Genomic DNA, 15,379 nt, shown 5'->3' with positions numbered 1-15,379 from the left:
TGTCTTTGACCTCTGCTTGAATGAGACAGTCGTCCAGATAATGATAAATTTGAATGCTACTTTGTCTGCAGAATGCAATTACTGGTGCCAGGCATTTTGTGAAGACCCTGAGCGCAGTAGATAAGCCAAAGGGCAGTGCAGAGAATTGGTAGTGCATTGAGCCAGCTATGAATCTGAGGTATCTTCTGCAAGATCGTCTGATTGGGACATACAGGTATGCCTCTTTGAGGTCCAAAGTTACAAGCCAAGCCTTTTTGTCTAGCATGGGCAGAAGCTGCTGCAGAGTCAACATTTTGAATTTCGGAATGTCCAGAAAAGTATTTAGAATAGACAGGTCCAGAATCAGTCTCCATGCTTTGTCCTTTCTTGGTACTAAGAAAAGTCTTGAGTAAAATCATTGTCCCAGCTCTTGTCGTGGCACTGGCTGAATAGCCCTCATGTCCATGAGAGATGAAACTTGGTTTTGTGCATCTGCCCATCTGCCCATTGATTGAGTGGCAGGTCTGGCATACCTTTTGCATTTGGAAGAGTGTGAAAGTGGAACCTGTAGACTGAGAGACTATACTTAAGGCCCATTTGTCCTGGATAATCATGTGCCAATTTTGTGAAAAAAGTGCTAGTCCCCCCCCCCCCCCAAGGGTGCTGCCAAAAGATAAATGCTTGGCATTGGCAGACTGTTTCCTATATGGCTGTGTTTTATCTTCTCCGCTTTTAGAGGTAGAAGCACCCCACTGTTTGGGCCTGTATTAGCCCTGGGGCTGTTGTCTGCCTCTAGGGCGTCTGTATCTGCCTCTTTGTGGCCTGTCTGACATGGGAAAGGACCAATTTTTAGAAGGCCAGTTCCTGCTAAATCTGGGTGGCTGCACCTGTAAGAAATCCTTCACTGTCTGTGTAGATTTAGCTTTATCCTACATTTTCTTTAAACACCTCTTCTGCCTTAACACCAAACAAAGTATCACGCTGTAATGGAGCATCCAGTAATTTTGCTTTAACATGATCAGGCAGAGTCTGTTCCTTTAACCAAGCATGCCTTCTACTGACCGAGCCTGTTACAGCGGCCCTGCAAGAGGCCTCCAGTGAATCCTAACCACATTGCAAAGTATGTTTTCCCACTTGTTCAGCTGCATGCAATAAGTCCTGCAATTCCTTGTTCTCAGCACATTCTTGTCAAGATTTTATGTTTTAACAGAGACATTAAGTATTGCTGATATTTAAGCATATGAAATTGAAAATTTAAAGCCCTTACAGCCAAGGTAGCAGAAGTGTAAACTTTTTCCCCCCATCTGTCCAGTGTCCTAGAATCTCTGAGGGGACAGGGTTTTTTTGCAGTAGCAGCCTTGAACCCTTTTGGGACCATGTGAAATAGTTTCTGGGTCAGCTGCAGGGTTTTTATACAAAAATTTATGAGAATCTGGAACCCTGTAGTATCTGTCTAGCTTAACAGGTGCAGGAGTAAGAGTCAGGCCGGACTCTGAAAATACATCATCTACAATGTCCAGAACAGGAGGACTAGCAAGAGGTCTGTGCTGAGGTAGTAAAAGAAAGTCTCTGAGCTTTTTCTTAGAGTCAGAATAATCTTGGCTCTCCCAGTGGAAATGCTCCCTCATGGTATGCAAGGTTTCCCCAAATGAGTAATCCTCAGGAGGAGAAGCTGAAGGAATAGATTCTTCAGCATCAGAATCCTCATAGGGAGGAAAGAGTATCCCTGTTCTGAAGAGGTCTCAGAAGAAATGGAAACCTCATCAACGGAATCATATTCAGTGTCTTGCCTAGGCCTCTTATCAGGAAGGGGACGGAAACCCCTGATCAAAGTAATTAGGTCTTCGGCCATTTTGAGCATCTGTTTCTTAGGCATGGAAGTCTGTCCTGGAGAGTGCTGTACTTGTTTCTTTGTCTTTAAAACTGTTTTAGTCTTTGATGCTGAAGTTGGCTTGATATGAAGCTGTGTAGGTCTAAAAACACCCTCAGAAGCAGATGTCTGCTAAGCGGCTCCGGACCCATCTGAGGGATTAGTTTCCGAAGGCCCAATACCTTGAGTATCCAGAGGCCTAACTGTCTCCACGTGGGAGACAGAGGCGGCCTGTGGCTCTGAGGTAGCACCTCACTGAAAACCGGTGACTGGCCTAGAAGAGGCTTCATCGTCGGTTTTGGACCTCGGATGCCTGTTCTTTTCTTTTTCCTTGCGCTTTTTATGAACTCCAGTCATCGGCTGTTCCGAAGGCATTATGTATTTAAACCTTCGGCCAAAGTAATGAAAAGCAAAATCGTACCGACGCTTACTAGTGCGTTGGTTAAATCTAGCACAAAACCGACAACTAGCAACGTCGTGGTCAGGGCCTAGGCAAGGAATACAGTAAGAGTGAAAATCCTTATGAGGTATTTGTTTCCCACAAGAAATACAATTGGTAACTTTTTCTGACATCGGTCTGGAGCAAGAAAAAAAAAGTTTCCCCAACGGGGTATTTAGCTCTATAGAAGACTTCGGATCTGAAAATCAATTTCAAAAATCTCAGGAGTCAGCCGACCGGCACTTGCGAACTGCTTTTGCTTCGGGCACCGCGCGGCAAGAAAGACTGAAGAAAATGGCATCGGCTGTATCTTTTATACCCCTGGCGCACTGACGTCAGGGAAGAGGCAACAGCAACAAACGCCAGACCAAGACTTTGGAATTCGGGCCGACTGCAGGTAGTCTGCCAGCAGGATAACCCAAGTGTAATGACTGCAACAGTGAAACACGATGAACATCATCTTATTCTCTCTCTCTCTCCTTGATATACTTCATCCACTATTACCCTCCTCCTTTTCTCAGCTTTTAACTTAAATTAATTCAGCAATAATCTCTAGTGCAATAGTATTTAGTTAAAACTTTAAATGCTGAAAGATTAGAATAGTAATATAGTAATAAAAATGACCCAAAAGTGCAGTGTTCCAACAATGGTATTAGCAATAGTGCAGTAGTTTCTTAGAGATTGCCAGTAATAAACAGTGCAATACTGCAGTACTAGCTGAATACAACAAACCAATCAGCAACAGTTGGTGCTAAGGTCAGTTATACAAACAGATGAAATGATCAGTAAGTTGTTACGGTTATACAGTCCTCCAGGGACTGCTTCCAAGCCTTGTAAATCCCTTTTTCCAATGTACCTGCCTCCATCCTTTGCCCATCTGGTAATGGTCCTTGTATTCTATTCTTTGTTTACCGAGATCACATTTCTTCCTCTATTGCCTATGAAATTCTGCATGTACATGGATCTATGCCAGCCATTTCACTGGGTGTTGCTGGTGAAAAACCATCAGTTACCAATTTTTTTCATTTCAATGCTGTATTCTCTACACCCCTGGGGTGCTGACTTTGGTCCTGGCTAGGCCATAAGCTGTGGATTCTTCACTACTAATTTCTGGCCTTTGCCAGCATTTCCTCCACAGCTCACATTTTTTTTTTTTAATTAAAAGGTAGGTAGGTAGGTATCTAGCCTGTGTGTGGAGATTTTAGCTGTAGTAAATACTTTGCTCCAAAGCCCTGGGTCTCTTGTCTTCTTGCTGCAGTTGAGTTCATGGGCCTGCCTTGTAACCGACTGTAAATCTAGTATCTGTTATGATCATGGGTCCATCTTCAAGTCATGTAGGTTTGTTTTCCCCTTCTCAGTCATATATTGTACATCTGCTCATCTGACTTGAGCTGTTGTATGGCACCAGGGTGGCCCCTTCATGAGCATGAGCAAAACACAGGAAAGTAAAGCATAAGTGACTCTATTAATCAGGTATAAAATGACACCCCCCTCACCAAGCTAAATAAGGAAAGGGTTAACAGTCTATTCAGAGCCAGGATCCAAGACACAATGGGGACTCTTCAATCCCTCCATCCTGACAAGTCATTATGATGGTAGTGGCTCATGCTGGGGGAAAGGGAGAAAAGAACTATGACCTTAAGCACTTTACTTTGATGGACACGCAGAAAGATAAATGATCTTGCCACAAACGTGCCTGAGGCAAGAAAGAGACTGATCTTTAGTGGTATTTTGCCATCACCTAGAATGATCCTAAGATGTCATGGGGAGGGGGGGGTCTAAACTTGAAATGTTTCAAAGAAATGAAAGCACAACTGCACTTGCTAAGTTCAGCACTGTCTTCAGATTGGCTGGTGATTGTTGAAGCTTACCAGTATTTGTCACAGTTACAATTACCTCCTAACTAATTTCTCAGAAACCCCAAATATGAACTCTTAGATGTCTAAACAACAATACACAACTTTATCTACTACTGCATAGCTACTTGCAGAACACCCCCGCAGTTTCCATTGATCACATCAGCCAACTTAAACACTTAGCCAAAATTACCATTAATCCTAATACCTTTATACTTTTGGAAAGATTTCAACTATCAATAAACTGGACGAAAAAAAATCCCCAGTGGTCCGCATGCCGAAGGCTTCCTTGGCATTATAAATGTTAACTTCCTAGTACATATAGTTAAGCATCCCTATTAGCGACCCACATGCAGGCATAAATAAATACATTACATACATACATACATACATACATACCCTTATCTGGTCTTAAAATATAAATTCTTCTTGTATGCTTCCAATTATATCACCTTCCTTCATTAAATCAGACCATTAATCAGGGAGTACTTGCTTATCAGTACCAAATTTGGTTAGCCCCCGCTCCTCCCACACTGGTAACATTCATAAAGTCTGGAAAAGAGCAGCTATAATACTATTACTTTATAGGATCATAGGAGGTTACTTGGCTAATGGCCCCAGGGCCCTTACAAGCCTAACCAAGTTCAACCCATGTCCCATGGGTGTCTGGTTCAAGCGGACACGAAAATCAGCACCTACGAACCCCTGTCCATGAGACACACCAGTGGAAACCCCAGGGTGAATTTCCAGTTACTCATCCAATCATCCAAATTGCACTTAAATAGGCCCAATGAGGGACTTTGTTTAACATGAATAGGAAGTTTGTTCCAAAGGCAGAGCAACCTCTGAGAGACAAATCTGTCACTCCAAGTTCTGCTTGATGTCACATACCAGGTTAAGGTCCTTTAAGTAGGTGACCCGTGTGCCATTTGACTTGCAAATGTGCAGCATTTCCATCAAAGCTGGCTCAGAGATTGCTCTAAATGCAAAGCACAGGTCGCCTCTGAGCAGTCTGTATCAGAAAGAGTAAAGTGACAATGATTTCAGTCTGTCCGTATAAGACAGACTAAGACCCTGAATTTTCTTCATAAGGAACCTTTGTGGTTTCTCCAATTGCTGCAGGTGTTTCGAAAGGAATGTACCAAAGGGAGTGTTGTACTCTAATCGTCCCTCATCAGGCCAATAATACAGAGAGATTATAACCCTCCTCTTTCTGGAGGCAATGCCCTTACTTATGAGATGAGCAACATAGAATGCCCTTCTTACCACTGTGGAGACATGGTGATTGAAGGTTGCTGTCAACCTGTTTGCCCAGACTTCTCAGCACTGACTGTGTGCTTAAGGTATTGCTATTTATGTGGTAGTTTGCAGGAACATCACCCTTGCCGAAGGGGATGATAATGTATTGTTTTTCATTAAGTTTTAAACCATGACTTTGGCACCAGTCACTACTCTGCATAAGACCTTCTTGCAGGATGTTGACATCGCTAGGGGTTTCAATGATCATTCCCAGTTTGCAGTCATCAGCAAACTTCAGCCACAGTCCTTTAGTTTTCACCTGCACTTTAAAGGAAGTTAATTCCAAACACTAGGAGCCCCAGAACCGATCCCTGTGAAACACCACAGGTCTGAATCTATGCTACAGCAAACAAACTGCAACAATTTCAGGAAAAAAAGTTCAAATAAGCAGTGATATTGTAACAAGAGAGTTCAAAGCTGCAATATACAGTGAAAAATTCTACTTACGTTTTGCAGAGATCCGCAGATGTTGGATTTGCTTATCTAACAAGTGAGAGCAAACTGATTTAAACAAATTAACTAATAAAAAAAGCTAAAAACTGAGCCCTGTTCCAGCAACCTTCAATCAGATGAGTTTTAACTGCATACTCCTGCCACTAGGGTACAGGGGAACCTACTCTAACAAAAGATGTCCAGGTTTAGTGCTCAAAGTTATACAAACAGAGCTAGACGCAGCAGGTCTGAATCTAGTCTATGACACGCAAACAAAGTGCACCAATTTCAGAAAAAAAAAAACAGTTCAAATAAGCAAGCACAATAAGCCTTCAACCACCAATTCCCAGCTCAGAAGGGCAGAAGCTACCCTCTCCTCCCCCAAAAGTGTAGATCAAAAATCCTCTTAATGTAAAATAACTGGCCTGAAGCCCAAGTGCTTAAACCAAAACTAAGACCCTTTTAGAACAGGCACACTAAGCCTTCAACTAGAAATTTGGACAGCGCAGCAGTAGCATTGTCACCTCACAGCAAGAGGCTCTCCGGTTCTATTCTCGTCTGAAGTGCCTTCTGTGCAGAGTCTGCATGTCTTCCCTGCATTCGTGTGGGTTTCCTCCTGGTGCTCCAGTTTCCTCCCACATTACAAAAGACGTGCGTCTGGAGCATCTCTCCCCGGGCCTCCACTGAAAATTGGCTTCGTTCCAAGTCGGACTTTCCCAAAAATCAATCTCAACTTAGAATGATGTAAGCTACCTCTCCTGCCACAAGAGAGGTAGACAACAAACCTTCCTATTTAAAACTGACCTGAAGCCCAAGTGCTTAAACCAAAAGGCTTAGAATAACAGTTACAATTTAATCAGGCTACTAACAAGCAGTAATAAACGCAGCAGAATAAATGCAATTGAACGCTTTTAAGAACATGCAGCAAAAGCAAAATAAAGTAATAAAGGAGGAGGAAACGCAAACACAGTAAAAGCAGCTGAATAAAATCTAATTTTTTTTTTAAGTTAAGAGGGAAGGGAAGAAACAGAAGATGATTCAGGGTTGACAAACTAAGGGGGTGGGGCCTTCCCAAACAATCTCTCTGTACTCAGTAGAATGAGCTGATGAGAAAGTACTGTGAGGAGTGTCCAAAATCAGATTTACAGTCGGGGCAGGCAACTCAAAAGTCACCAAATTTAAGAACACAATTGGGCAGGTGGCAGGAAAAATAAAATGCAGGCAGAGTATAGCAAGCAGACCAACAAACACACTTCAGCTAAATAGAGATATTTCTAACTAAAACAGCAATGCTGTTTCTCAGCTACTCCCATTAATTAACTGCTATTACTCACTGCTGCAAAGGAATTCTTTGCAAACTTTTTTTTAACCAACCCTAGCCAAGACCTCTCAAAACTCCAACAGAACAGAAAACTTAAAACAACTGCTATACAAGAATGAGATACAGAACAGAAGTGATCAAACCTTAAATGAAAAGCTTCAATTTAAAATAAAATGCAGTCAGAAATCAGCAATATTCAAGCAGAGTGCAAGCAAGCAGGTCACCTTTAGGGTGGTTTAAAACATGGATGCTGGTAACTATAGTCCCAGCAGTCTCACTTTAATAGGATCTGAAGTACTTTTCATAACTTTAATTAGGAAATTTGTAATCTCTTAACCTTGGACAAGCCAAAGTCTTGCCTCATTAACCTCATTAAGGACTGTGAAAAAGTGACAGCAGCAGTACATAACAGTTACGCGGAACACACATGGATCTGGCCAAGGCTTTTGACACTATTCTCCATGCCAGCATTACTCAGACTTAAATCTGAGTATAAATCTATAAAGGATAGCTAACTGGCTGCTTGACAAAACCCTGTAAGAGTAACAGGTGCCAGTTCTGACAGATGTCTGGACCTCTCATATGGGTCATCTATTTCTCAGACCTTCAAACCAACACTCCTGACTTATGGTTATTGAAGTTTATGGACAACTGTAAACAAAGTTTATGAATTCCTCTACTACCTTAACACCTGTCCACATCCCGACCCCACCCCCAGCCCAGAAAACCACAGTGAAAAACTTCTCAAAAGCGAACTTCTCAAAACTGAAGTGGAATCCTCCAAGGCCCAAGGGCCAGTGGAAACTACGGCCCAAACTGCAGACTCCTATATAAACGCATTCTACGGACATCTCCAGGAATGCATGGATCATGCTATCCCAAACAAAACCAAGACCCAATCATCCAAAGGCAGGCATCCAGTCTTGTGGACCCCTGCCATAATTAAACCGTACAACAGAAGGAGGAAAATACTACATGATAGAGCAAAATCCCTAATAGGGAAGGCATCTCTGATCAGTACTAGCAAAAAATTACGATCCCTCATAAAATCCTCCAAGGCCAGCTTCGAGAGAAAAATTGCACAGGACACCAAAGACAATCATAAGGCTTTTTTCAGTTATGTTAGAAACCTGGGATGCAACTCCCAGACTTGTTCAGAGTTTATTCTAAACGACAAAAAATACACTGAACCCACAGACATCGCCATTATCCTGGCAGACAGGTTCAGTGCAAACCTCTCCACCCCCTCCCCCCCCAAAAGAGCAAGTATCTATCCCAGCAGAGGGCTGCCTCCCAAACATCTCTGATGCTCAGTTGAAGGCTGCCCTCTCCAAAGCAAAAAACGCTGCTTCCATGGGACCAGATGGTGTCCCAGGTTGCGTCCTACATGAACTCCAAGAGGAACTAATCCCTCAAATAAAACAGCTATACAATCTCAGCCTCACTACAGGATATGTGCCCACAGAATGGCGTACAGCAACAGTGGTCCCACTCCACAAAGGTGGAGCCTCTACGGACCCTGGAAACTATCGCCCCATAAGCCTGACTAGCTTAGTCTGCAAGGCTATGGAGAGGATCATCATGGAGCTCATAAACAAAGACATTGGGGACCTACAGACACTAGATCCTACCCAGTTCGGCTTTGTCAAGGGCAGATCCTGCCTTTTGAACCTGGCTGACTTCTTCGAAACAGTCACCAAAGCCATAGATGAAGGGAAGGTAGTCCACACAGCCTATCTGGACCTTGCAAAGGCATTTGACACAATACCCCACTCGGGCATCACAGATAAGCTATGTCACAAGATGGGTCGCAAACTGGCTCAAAGACAGAACCTACAAAGTGAGAGTTGCTGGAGCCATGTCAGACTCGAAACCAGTCACAAGTGGCGTCCCACAGGGTTCTGTCCTGGGACCACTTTTGTTCGGTATATACTTTTCCGAGGTACAGGCAAACGTGGGAGGACTATGGCTCACCAAGTTCGCAGACGACTGCAAACTGGGCGCCATAATCAACTCTCCAGCTGACACAAACATCCTTCAAAAAGGTCTCACAGAGACAGATAACTGGTGCCAGCGCCATGGTCTAAAGCTAAATGCCAAAAAATGTATAGTCATACCCTTTGGCAAAAACAATGTGCCCACAAATTACCACATAGGCGGAAATCAATTAAGTACAGAGAAAGTTATTAGGGACCTGGGGACCCAAGTTGACAGCAATCTCTCCTTTGAAAACCACATTACCAAAGTGGTTAGAAAGACCCTCTACATTAGCCCACCTCATCACGAAGGGTTTCACATCTAGATCAAGAGAGGTAATCGTGCCCCTTTATTCATCCCTCATCAGGCCCATCATAGAATACAATGCCCCTTTTGGGATGTACCTTACCCGACACCTGCAGCAATTAGAAAGACCCCAAAAGTATCTCACCAAGAGGATCAAGGGTCTCAAACAGATGCCATATGCTGCTCGGTTAAAAAAACTCCAGCTCTACTCAGTTGCATACCGCCTACTTCGAGGCAATCTATGCCTGACATACAAAGCTATGTCAAATCCAGAATTAATGGACATGCTCCACCTCAGTAAATCTAAATCCCTTAGAGCCACACGCTCGAGGGACTTGAACCTCAGCACAGAAATAAATAGAACTTGCTGGAGGGACAGGTTCATAACCCAGAGGCTCCCTTCGCTCTGGAATAGAATTCCAGTTCATGTGAGGCAGAGCACCTCACTGAATCTCTTCAAGAGGAATCTCGATAGGTGGATGGGGGATCGTAGGTTTGTCCCAGGGATTACTCCCGTGTCATTATTAGACAGAGGCACAGTAAACTAACCCTTAAAGGGCACAGTATACTCAAATTAAAGGGTGGCATAAGCCATACAGAATCGGGCTAGGCTTACAATTGCCTCAGGGCAGATAGCCTAGTATGAACCTATGAACCTGCAAAGGTAACCGTCTCTGTACATAAAAAATGTAGTGCAGCTAAACAACACATTCACATCATGTAGGTGACACATCTCTCCAAATCAGACAGTGTTGTAAGGGACATAGCCACTCCTGTTGATAATTTATTTTTTGACCACTGTGCCAGCCACTCTTGCTGATAATTTATCTTTTGATCACTGTGCCTCCTTGGCAACATAAACTGGCTCAACTAATTTTCAAAGTCATCTCCTCTAAATCCAAGGAAGTCTTACTTCCCCTTAATTCAGCTCTTAAAAGAACCATTATTGAATACAATGCCTCGTCATCACATTTGTCAAAACATATCATTCAACTTGAAAGACCTCAGAGATTCCCAACTAAAAAGATTGATGGCCTCAAAAACCTTGGTTATCCACACAGACTGGCAGCCTTTCCCTTGTACTTGGTCTCTTTGAAACTCTTCAGTGGTGACCTGTGTCTAACCTTTCAAGCCATGAACGACCCAACCCTCCATAACCTCTTATTCCTTAACAAAACAAATGGTTCCTTAAAAGTCCAGTTAAGGGACAGATGAGACATGTTGGCACTGTTAACTCATATCCCAAAGTATCCTCCACGTCTGGACAAACTTCCACTCCATGTCAAGCAGATTAGCACCCTTTCCACTTTCTAGGTAAACCTAGTAACTGGATGGGCAGCCTCAATTTCTCCTTTTGGTCTACCTTGTGGCTGTCCTCCTCGAGGATGGCAGTAATTGCTAAATATGGTTTATTAGCTAGGCTTGTAACGAACAGCAGATAGAATGTCTAGTACCAAACTATGAACAGAACTGGAAGTAAAGAAAACCCTCATTAGAACATGTACTGGAAATACCAATGTACAGCACAACTAGTTCTTCTCAACCTGTTAAAGAAAATGTATGTTTTGTCAATTTCTCGAAGAAACAACTATGCTCTATGGCACATTAACCAAATCACAGCAGGCCCCAATCTGATGCTATGGAGAATACCCAATAATTGTATTCTTGTATTAAATTGTATTGTATTAAAATGTATTTTTGGAGCTTTTCTCCCCAGGACTCCATTGAAAACGGGTTCCTTGTGGCCCAGTGGACTATCCTGGTAAACCAACTGCAATAAATAAATAAATAAATAAAATAAATAAATTGAAATACCTAATCTAACCTTATTTAACATACGACTGTACATTCCAAATTTAATAAACAAAAAGGCACCTGCAATGTATGACAGGACTACTACTGAGGCTTAAATCCTATAGTCTAAAATATGTTTTCATTACAACATTCTCATCTAGTTAAATGCCTACAAGATACATGTTCTGCAAAACAAAACTCCAGATTCATGTTTTCATCACAACCTGAGCACCACTGTATTACAATAAATACAGTAACCCAGCCACCTAGTAACCAACCCTTAATACAAAGTTCCTTACTGTGCTTTACCAGCACACCCTCCTCTGCAAGCTATGCTAAATTAATTTCTGTCCATTTCTGTCTAGCAGATTAAAATGGCATCCTTTACTACACAAACTACATTTTTTCACATTCTGCCAAAAGGGGTCATCACCAAGTCAGCCGTTAGGTGTAGTTTGAAGCTTTTCTGCTAATGGCCCTACATAATTCCTTGTGTGCTTGGCTAAGCAGGAATGGGCTGACCACACTGATCATCCTTCAATCCTGCAAGTGGCACTGTCAGCAAGCAGCTCCCCTCCCATTCCTGAAGCATGGGATGTGGCTCCCCCTGGTCTCCACCAGGGAAACTGTACCCCCTGTGAGCTTCCCAAGGAAATGCAACCCTCCCCTTCTACCAGGAGAGGTGAGAGAGCTATACCTCACCCTTCTCTGTCTAGCTCCTCCACTGCTAGAGTCACTAATTTGCTCTTTAGTCATCTGCGTCAAAGTCAGGACCTCTGCACCACTTAGCAAGACTACATTTCAAAACTTAAGGGAGAGATTTTCCCACCTCAAACAAAGCAAGGGAAAAGCCATTTTTGGTCCACTGTTCTAAGCTCAAGAATACCTTTCCTTATAGACAAAGATCACAATGATGCATCAGACATCATAAAGGCTTTTACAGCCCACTTTTTACACTGTCACTGCCTTGCCCAGAATACTATAAATAACTAAAAACAAATCAATGCCAAACTTATCAGCTGGCCAAATCTTAGAGCTACAAACACGCCATATCTAGCATACAAATGCAGATAAACAGATGTTAAGTGCCTTCCTATTAGAGCAACACTAAGATATTTTCATATAGGACTACAATTAGTTACTGCATTGTTGACATCTACTCCTTAACATTCTTGTAAAATGTTCACTTCTACTGCTAATGTTTATATACTTCTATTTATGTGAGTCTGGCACCAATTTTTTTTGTGACTCAGTTTACCTATACAGTTTAAGCAACATATTCACATAAAATGCGACAAACAAAGAGTAATACAGAAACAATGTAACATAATAAGCTTTCTTAAGCTAGGCTAACATGCAGATTGTCCAGGTACTGAAACATGAGATACATAATTCTGACAAAAAAAAAAAAAAAGTCAAATGGCCTATAGTCAGATCTGCACTACTTTTAATTAGGCCCACAATTAAATAGCTTGATATGTATGCTTGTATCCAGTATACTAGGACTCACCCAAAATGCCTGGAAATGACAAGTCTCTAATAATTCTCCCAGTTCTAGGATCTGCCGAATTGGATGGCTGTCTTGCTAAATTTTCTGTTAAAGAATCTTTTACACAAGTAAAGTGGGAAAAACAAAACAAAACACAGAAAGTGAAGTGTAGCTGAATAATCTGCTCAATAACAAAAACAGAGATTTTCACTTGCAAATTAAATAAGGTATTCACAGAATTTACCAAAGGCTGTCAAAATGTTTGTGAACACAGAAAACGCAGCTGTTAGAGGTATTCATCATAAATGGAAGTTAAGTACTTACTCTCATGCTAGAGCTGCATGGTCATCATTCATTTATCTGGAGTGCAAGGACTTAAGCATCAGCTCTCAGTAATTAGCACAGGTAAGGTCCTCCCTGCTAAACCAAAATCCAGAGAGTCTAGTCATCTTACTCAAGGTCAGAGAAAACCACTAAGTGACTCCACTTCTTGAAAACACACATTCTCACACCAATACTCCATCCTGCCTTGCAGGAAGAAGGTAGGCAGTAATGTAGAAGAGGACACACCACAACTGTATAGATCTATTATAATTGCAAGTACACAACTTCTGAACTTAACAGTCTGGCTCTTCTCTCTCCTCTACTGCAGACAAAAGTCCCCAGTAAACCCATCTGGTTAACCCTAGAAAAGAATACCTCAGACAATGGTAGCTCAAAGCACAATCAAGACCTATATAACCAGCTTGTAATGCTTCATGCAACAGCTACACAAATAAGCAAAGGCATAGAGGCCTAACAGGTAGCCATTACACTAACAGAATGTACTTTTCGATCAATGCACAGGGATTTCCCACACCTATGGTAACTAGTCTTATGCAGTTACCCAGCCAAATGGACAATACTGCAGCACCTAGCCTGTGAGAAGCAAAGGAGATGCACCACTGTGAATCCTTGCTGAATTTTTTGGTATGATCTAGACAAAAAAAAAAAAGTGAGAATCTTTCCATGGACATCCACTCAATGTAGCAAGTATTCATTTATTAATTAGTGTGACTGTGAAAGAATATTGAAGATCGGCAGACAATGTTTAGAGTATGTCTCTGAAACCTAACCAAGAATGAAGGATGTGCTAGTATGCAAAACCATCTTTATCCTTATGGAAACCAAGATAAGAGAGAGATATTTGTAGCTCAAATCCACCTTGCAGATGTTCCGCCTACCAAAAAAAATGTTTTTGGAAGAGAGGAATTTCAGATTCTCCTTGGCTGTTGGCTCAAAGGGAGTTATATATAAGGCTTGCCATCTGTTATTGGTTTTATTGGTATTAGCTTACTCTGCAGTTCACTACTTTAAACTGGATTACTTACCAGACCACTGAAACAAATTAACAGAAATGCAACTCATTAAAACGTTAGCAGCAAAGTGGCAAATCAATGAGCATTACCATAGAAAGTCTACAAGACTGCTTCCAAACCAGACATACATATTTTTTTTCCAGGGGGACTCCACACCACCACAATTTAAAGTCTGTTGTAACTTAAAGAACAGGGATGTTCGAACAGATTCATACAAATTATTCAAAGCTCAGCTGTTCATAACTAAATGAACGACAATGCTCCTTACACAGGCATTTCAACATAAATCAGCAAACTCTAGGACAAACACAAGACATTTACATTTATAAAAAGCAACTTGACTTGCCAGATTAGGTTGAAAATATCCTTAATGACCTTCAGACACAGTATGCTTTTTTTTTCTCAAAAGGGCATTGTATACTTTTCCAAAGTGAGCAACAGATTCTAATGGTAAACTCTATTTGCTTATCTTGGTACCACCTCAGATTCACTAGTGACATTCTATGTGCACACACAGAGGATGCCACCAAGAACAGTACATTACAAAGGGGAGGTCAATTCCTAAATTTAAACTGTGCCCTCCATGTAAGCCAACATCCTATACAATACCCTCCTTTTGGTTTCTTCCTCCTGGATTTCTCATTGTTTGAAATTGTTTTAGTGCACTGCATTAAGCTGTTGATGCAACTTGTATTTTCTAAACTTTGGTATTACTACTGTGATCTTTTCATCAAGTGGCACTTTGCTTGAATGATTGTGTAAACTACATGTCATGCCTTACTGTATGTCAGTCAATGTAACTGGAGCTTTTCTTCTCAGGCCAGTCAGACTTTCACAAAAAATAAAACAAGTAAAGGAATAAATGCAATAAATTGGACAGGTGAAACCAGTGAAAAAGTACAGTTGTGTACACTTAATATAAATGTAGATGTTCGAGTGTATTCACTGTTGCAGTCATTACATTTGGGTAATCTGCTGGCAGGTTGCCCTCAGTCAGCCTGAATAACAAAGTCTTGGGTCCTGCAGCAGTTGCGGTCTCCTTTTCCAAGACGTGAGGTCGTCAGGGGTATAAAACATGCAGCCAACTCTGAAGGATAGGGCATCCACTTTCCAAGCTTTTTTGTGATGAATTCTTGTGCAGAATTTGTCCAACTGATAGATCTTTTTGCCTCTCCCTAAAACTATGTCCGGCCTCCCACATTTTTGTGTCAACATGCTGAAGATTCGTTGTTCCACTTTCCGCTTGTGTGGGTCCATAA

At 41.8% G+C, this 15,379-nt stretch overlaps 1 protein-coding gene across 1 annotated transcript in view; it reads right to left on the bottom strand.

The window, feature by feature from the left end:
• EIF3K (eukaryotic translation initiation factor 3 subunit K) overlaps nt 1-15,379 on the bottom strand; it is a 507,694-nt gene that overhangs the window by 225,970 nt on the left and 266,345 nt on the right. The window contains exon 4 of the mRNA XM_044087012.1: nt 12,784-12,858. Coding sequence (XP_043942947.1) covers nt 12,784-12,858 — 75 coding nt within the window. The remainder of the gene's footprint in view (nt 1-12,783; nt 12,859-15,379) is intronic.

Source organism: Protopterus annectens, chromosome 1.part0 (genome assembly GCF_019279795.1).
Source record: "Protopterus annectens isolate FY-2018-M chromosome 1.part0, PAN1.0, whole genome shotgun sequence".
Taxonomy (NCBI): Eukaryota; Metazoa; Chordata; order Ceratodontiformes; family Protopteridae; genus Protopterus; species Protopterus annectens.
This window is presented reverse-complemented; position numbering and strand designations above follow the sequence as displayed.